We start from the raw sequence: 8,588 nt of genomic DNA on the forward strand, positions 1-8,588 counted from the left end.
CACTCACCCTACTCACCTCACCACTCACTCACCACTCACTCACCACCACTCACTCACCACTCACTCACCACTCACTCACCTACTCACTCACCACTCATACACTCACTCATACACTCACCACTCACTCACCACTCACTCACCCACCCACTCACCCCACTCACTCACCCACTCACCCACCCACCCACTCACCCACCCACTCACCCACTCACTCACCCACTCACCCACTCACTCACACTCACCCACCACTCACCCACCCACTCACCCACTCACTCACCCACTCACCGACTCACTCACTCACCCACACCACTCACTCACCCACCCACTCACCCACTCACTCACCCACTCACCCACCCACCCACTCACCCACCCACTCACCCACTCACTCACCCACTCACCCACTCACTCACTCACTCACTCACCCACCCACTCACCCACCCACTCACCCACTCACTCACCCACTCACCACCACTCACTCACCCACCCACTCACCCCACTCACCCACTCACCCACCCACTCACCCACCACCCACTCACCCACCCACTCACCCACTCACCCACCCACCCACCCACTCACCCACCCACCCACCCACCCACTCACCCACCCACCCACTCACCCACTCACCCACCCACTCACCCACCCACCCACCCACCCACTCACCCACCCACTCCACCCACCCACCCACCCACCACTCACCCACCCACACACCCACCCACCCACTCACCCACCCACTCATCCCACCCACCCACCTCACCCACCCCACTCACTCACCCACCCACTCACCACCCACTCACCCACCCACCCACCCACCCACTCACCACCACCCACTCACCCCACTCACCCACTCACCCACCCACCCACCCACTCACCCACCCACCCACCCACCCACCACCCACCCACTCCACTCACCCACCCACCCACTCACCCACCCACTCACCCACACCACTCACCCACTCACTCACACCACTCACCCACTCACCCACCACTCACCCACTCACCCACCCACTCACCCACTCACTCACCCACTCACCCACTCACCCACCCACTCACCCACCCACCCACTCACCCACCCACCTCACCCACTCACCCACCCACTCACTCACCACCCACCCACCCACTCACCCACCCACCCACCCACCCACCCACTCACCCACCCACCCACTCACCCACCCACTCACCCCACCCCACCCACCCACTCACCCACCCACCCACTCACCCACCCACCCACTCACCCACTCACCCACCACCCACCCACTCACCCACCCCCACCCACCCACTCACCCACCCACCCACCCACCCACTCACTCACCCACCCACCCACCACCCACCCACTCACCTCACCCACCCACCCACCCACCCACCCACTCACCCACCCACCCACCCACTCACCCACCCACTCACCCACCCACCCACTCACTCACTCACCCACCCACCCACCCACTCACCCACCCACCCACCCCACCCACTCACCCACCCACCCACCCACCCACCCACCCACTCACCCACTCACCCACCCACCCACCCACCCACTCACCCCACCCACCCACCCACTCACCCACCCACCCACCCACCACCACCACTCACCACCCACCCACCCACCCACCCACCCACCCACCCACTCACCACCCACCCACCCACCCACCCACCCACCCACTCACCCACCCACCCACTCACCACCCACCCACTCCCCACCCACCCACCCACTCACCCACCCACTCACCCCACCCACCCACTCACCACTCACCCACCCACCCACCACACCCACACACACCCACACACCCACTCACCACCACCCACTCACCCACCACCACTCACCCACCCACCCACCCACTCACCCACCCACCACCCACCCACACACTCACCCACCCACACCCACCCACTCACCCACCCACTCACCCACCACACACCACTCACCCACACACCCACCCACTCACCCACCCACCACCCACCCACTCACCCACCCACCCACCCCACACACCCACCACCACCCACCCACTCACCCACCCACTCACCCACTCACCCACTCACCCACCCACCCACTCACCCACCACCACCCACCACCCACCACCCACCCACTCACCCACCCACCACCCACCCCCACCCACCACCACACACCACACCCACCCACCCACCCACTCACCCACCCACCACCCACTACCCACCCACCACCCACTCACACCACTCACCCACCCACCCACACCCCACCCACCCACTCACCCCACCCCCACACCCACCCCACTCACCCACTCACCCACCCACCACCCACCCACTCACCCACTCACCCCCACCCACCACCCACCCACCCACCCACCCACCCACTCACCCACCACTCACCCACCACCCACCCACCCACCCTCACCCACTCACCCCACCCACTCACCCACCCACCCACCCCCACTCACCCACCCACACACCCACCCCACCCACCCACCCACCCACTCACCCACCCACTCACCCACCCACTCACCCACCACCCACCCACCCACCCACCCACCACCCACCCACTCACCACCCACTCACCCACCACCCACCCACTCACCCACCCACACACCCCACCCACCCACTCACCCACCCACACCACCCACCCACCACCCACCCCACCCACCCACCCACCCACTCACCCACCCACCCACCCACCCACCCACCCCACCCACTCACCCCACCCCACCCACTCACCCACCCACCACTCACCACCACTCACCCCACCACCCACCCACCACCCACTCACTCACCCACCACCCACCCACTCACACACCACCACCCACCCACCCACCCACCCACTCACCCACTCACTCCACCCACCACCACTCACCCACTCACCCACCCACTCACTCCACCCACCCACCCACTCACCCACTCACCCACCCACTCACCCACCACCCACTCACCCACCCACTCACCCACCCACCCACCCACCCACTCACCCACCCCACTCACCCACCCACCCACCCACCCACTCACCCACCCACTCACACACTCACTCACCCACTCATTCACTCACCACTCACTCACCACTCACTCACCTACTCACTCACCAACTCACTCACCTACTCACTCACCACTCACTCACCTACTCACTCACCAACTCACTCACCACTCACTCACCACTCACTCACCACTCACTCACCACTCACCTCACCACTCACTCACCTACTCACTCACCACTCACTCACCAACTCATACACCCACTCACTCACCCACCCACTTACTCACTCACCACTCACTCACCACTCACTCACCACTCACTCACCACTCACTCACCTACTCACTCACCACTCATACACTCACTCATACACTCACCACTCACTCACCACTCACTCACCCACCCACTCACCCACTCACTCACCCACTCACCCACCCCCCACTCACCCCACCCACTCACCCACTCACTCACCCACTCACACCACTCACTCACTCACCCACCCACTCACCCACCCCACTCACCCACTCACTCACCCACTCACCCACTCACTCACTCACCCACCCACTCACCACCCACCCACTCACCCACCACCACCCCCTCACCCACCCACCCACTCACCCACCCACTCACCCACCACCCCACCACTCACCCACTCACCACTCACCCACTCACCCACCCACCCACCCACCCACTCACCCACCACTCACCCACTCACCCACTCACTCACTCACCCCACCCACTCACCCACTCACCCACTCACCCACCCACTCACCCCACTCACCCACTCACCCCACCCACTCACCCACTCACCCACCCACCCACCCACTCACCCACCCCACCCACCCCACCCCACCCACCCACTCACCCCACCCACCCCACTCACCCCACTCACCCACCCACCCACCCACCCCACTCACCCACCCACTCACCCCACCCACCCACCCACTCACTCACCCACCCACCACTCACCCACTCACCCACCCACTCACCCACCCACCCACTCACCCACCCACCCACCCACTCACCCACTCACCCACCCACTCACCACCCACCCACTCACCCACCACTCACCCACCCACCCACCCACCCACCCACTCACCCACCCACCACCCACACACCCACTCACCCACCCACCCACCCACTCACCCACCCACCCACCCACCCCACCACTCACCCACCCACTCACCCACCCACCCACCCACCCACTCACCCACCACTCACCCCACTCACCCACTCACCCACCCACTCACCCACCCACCACCCACTCACCACCCACTCACCCACTCACCCACCCACCACCCACCCACTCACCCACCCACCACCCACCACCCACCCACTCACCACCCCACCCACCCACCCACTCACCCACCCACCCACCCACCCCCACCCACTCACCCACCCACCCACCACCCACCCACTCACCCACCCACCCACTCACCCACCCACCCACCACCCACCCACCCACTCACCCACTCACCCACCACCCACCCACCACCCACCCACCCACCCCACCCACCCACTCACCACCCCACCCACCCACTCACCCACCCACTCACCACCCACCCACTCACCCACCCACCCACTCACCCACCCACCCACCCACCCACCCACCCACCCACTCACCCACCCACCCACCCACTCACTCACCCACCCACCCACCCACCACCACCACCCATCCACCCACCCACTCACCCACACCACCCACTCACCCACCCACCCACTCACCCACTCACCCATCCACCCCACCCACCCACTCACCCATCCACCCACCCACTCACCCACCCACCCACCCACTCACCACCTCACCCACCCACCCACCCACCCACCCACCCACCCACCCACCCACCCACTCACACCCACCCACCCACCCACTCACCCACCCACTCACCCACCCACCCACTCACTCACCCACCCACCCACCCACCCACTCACCCACCCACTCACCCACCCACCCACTCACTCACTCACCCACCCACCCACTCACCCACCCACTCACCCCACTTACCCACCACTCACCACTCACCCACTCACCCACTCACTCACCACCCACCCACCCACCCACCCACTCACCCACCCACTCACCCCACCCACTCACTCACCCACTCACCCACCCACTCACCCACCCACTCACCCACTCACTCACTCACTCACCCACTCACCCACCCACTCACACCACCCACCCACCCACCCACCCCACCACCCACCCACCCACCACCCACCCACCCACTCACCCACCCACTCACCCACTTACCCACCCACTCACCCACTCACCCACTCACCCACCCACTCACACCACCCACTCACCCACTCACCCACTCACCCACCCACCCACTCACCCACCCACTCACCCACCCACCCACTCACCTCACTCACACCACCCACCCCCACCCACCCACCCACTCACCCACCCACTCACCCACTTACCCACCCACTCACCCCACTCACTCACTCACCCACCCACCCACTCACCCACCCACTCACCCACCCACTCACTCACCCACTCACCCACTCACCCACCCACTCACCCACCCACTCACCCACTCACTCACTCACCCACTCACCCACCCACTCACCCACCCACCCACTCACCCACCCACTCACCCACTTACCCACCCACTCACCCACTCACCCACCCACTCACCCACTCACCCACTCACCCACTCACCCACCACCACCCACTCACCCACTCACCCACCCACCCACCCACTCACCCACCCACTCACCCACCCACTCACCCACTCACCCACTCACCCACCCACTCACCCACCCACTCACCCACCCACTCACTCACCCACTCACCCACTCACCCCCCACCCACTCACCCACCCCACTCACCCACTCACTCACTCACTCACCCATCCATCCACCCACCCACTCACCCACCCACCCACCCACCCCACTCACCCACCCACCCACCCACCCACTCACTCACCCACCCCACCCACTCACCCACCCACTCACTCACTCACTCACCCACTCACCCACCCACCCACTCACCCACCCACCCACCCACCCCACTCACCCCACCCACTCACCCACCCACCCACTCACTCACCCACCCACCCACCCACTCACCCACCCATCCACCCACCCACTCACCCACCCACCCACTCACCCACCCACCCACTCACCCACTCACCCATCCACCCACCCACCCACTCACCCATCCACCCACCCACTCACCCACCCACCCACCCACTCACTCACCCACCCACCCACCCACCCACTCACTCACTCACCCACCCACCCACCCACTCACCCACCCACTCACCCACCCACCCACCACTCACCACCACCCACCCACCCACCCACTCACCCACCCACTCACCCACCCACCCACTCACTCACTCACCCACCCCACCCACTCACCCACCCACTCACCCACTTACCCACTCACCCACTCACCCACTCACCCACTCACTCACTCACCCACCCACCCACTCACCCACCCACTCACCCACCCACTCACTCACCCACTCACCCACTCACCCACCCACTCACCCACCCACTCACCCCACTCACCCACTCACTCACTCACTCACCCACTCACCCACCCACCCACTCACCCACCCACCCACCCACTCACCCACTTACCCACCCACTCACCCACTCACCCACTCACCCACCCACTCACCCACTCACCCACCCACTCACCCACCCACTCACCCACCCACCCACTCACCCACCCACTCACCCACCCACCCACTCACTCACCCACCCACCCACCCACTCACCCACCCACTCACCCACTTACCCACCCACTCACCCACTCACACTCACTCACCCACCCACCCACTCACCCACCCACTCACCCACCCACTCACTCACCCACTCACCCACTCACCCACCCACTCACCCACCCACTCACCCACTCACTCACTCACCCACTCACCCACCCACTCACCCACCCACCCACCCACTCACCCACCCACTCACCCACTTACCCACCCACTCACCCACTCACCCACTCACCCACCCACTCACCCACTCACCCACTCACCCACCCACTCACCCACTCACCCACCCACCCACTCACCCACCCACTCACCCACCCACTCACCCACTCACCCACTCACCCCACCCACTCACCCACCCACTCACCCACCCACTCACTCACCCACTCACCCACTCACCCACCCACCACTCACCCACCCACTCACCCACTCACTCACTCACTCACCCACTCACCCACCCACTCACCCACCCACCCACTCACCCACTCACCCACCCACCCACCCACTCACCCACTCACCCACCCACCCACCCACCCACTCACCCACCCACCCACCCACCCACCCACCCACCCACTCACCCACCCACCCACTCACTCACTCACCCACCCACCCACTCACTCACTCACCCACCCACCCACCCACCAACCCACTCACCCACCCACCCACTCACCCACTCACCCACCCACCCACTCACCCACTCACTCACCCACCCACTCACTCACCCACCCACCCACTCACCCACTCACTCACTCACTCACCCACCCACCCACCCACTCACCCACCCACCCACCCACTCACCCACCCACTCACCCACTCACCCACTCACCCACCCACCCACCCACCCACCCACCCACTCACCCACCCACCCACTCACTCACCCACCCACCCACTCACTCACCCACCCACCCACTCACCCACCCACTCACTCACCCACCCACCCACCCACTCACTCACCCACCCACCCACCCACTCACCCACCCACCCACTCACTCACCCACCCACCCACCCACTCACCCACCCACTCACTCACCCACCCACCCACTCACCCACCCACTCACTCACCCACCCACCCACTCACCCACCCACTCACCCACCCACCCACTCACTCACCCACCCACCCACTCACCCACCCACTCACTCACCCACCCACCCACTCACCCACCCACTCACTCACCCACCCACCCACCCACTCACCCACCCACTCACTCACCCACCCACCCACTCACCCACCCACTCACTCACCCACCCACCCTGTAGACAGTGGGCACAGCACAGAGGTGGGGAGTGACTCTCTGTGCCTCCGCCCCACAGATCACTCGCGATCAGTACCTCAAAGCCTTCCCCACGCAGCCCAGCCAACAACAACAACAGCCAGAACAACAACAGCCAGAACAACAACAACCACAACACCCAGAACAACAACAGCCAGAACAACAACAACAACAACCAGAACAACAACAGCCAGAACAACAACACCCGGAACAACAACAGGCGACACAACAACAACAACAAGCAGAACAACAGCTGACACAACAACACCCGACACAACAACAACAACAGCTGACACAACAACAACAGCCGATACAACAACAACAACAGCTGACACAACAACACCCGACACAACAACAACAACAACAGCTGACACAACAACAGCCGACACAACAACAACAACAACAGCTGACACAACAACAACAGCCGATACAACAACACCCGACACAACAACAACAGCCGATACAACAACACCCGACACAACAACAACAACAGCTGACACAACAACAACAGCCGATACAACAACAACAACAACAACAACCGACACAACTACAGCCAAAGCAACAACAGCCAACACAACAACACCAACAACTACAGGCAAACCAACAACAGCCTACACAACTACAGCCGAGGCAAAAACACCAACAACACCTGACACTACAACA

General features: G+C 64.5%; 1 protein-coding gene across 1 annotated transcript in view; it reads left to right on the forward strand.

Moving 5' to 3' along the window:
- LOC144954512 (metal transporter CNNM4-like) overlaps positions 1-8,581 on the forward strand; it is a gene marked incomplete at its 3' end in the record, with an annotated part of 45,665 nt that extends 37,084 nt beyond the window's left edge. Inside the window, exon 11 of the mRNA XM_078884985.1 lies at positions 7,966-8,581. Coding sequence (XP_078741111.1) covers positions 7,966-8,581 — 616 coding nt within the window. The remainder of the gene's footprint in view (positions 1-7,965) is intronic.
- Positions 8,582-8,588: the final 7 nt, after the last annotated feature.

Source organism: Lampetra fluviatilis, unplaced genomic scaffold (assembly GCF_964198595.1).
Source record: "Lampetra fluviatilis unplaced genomic scaffold, kcLamFluv1.1 SCAFFOLD_294, whole genome shotgun sequence".
Lineage (NCBI taxonomy): Eukaryota > Metazoa > Chordata > Hyperoartia > Petromyzontiformes > Petromyzontidae > Lampetra > Lampetra fluviatilis.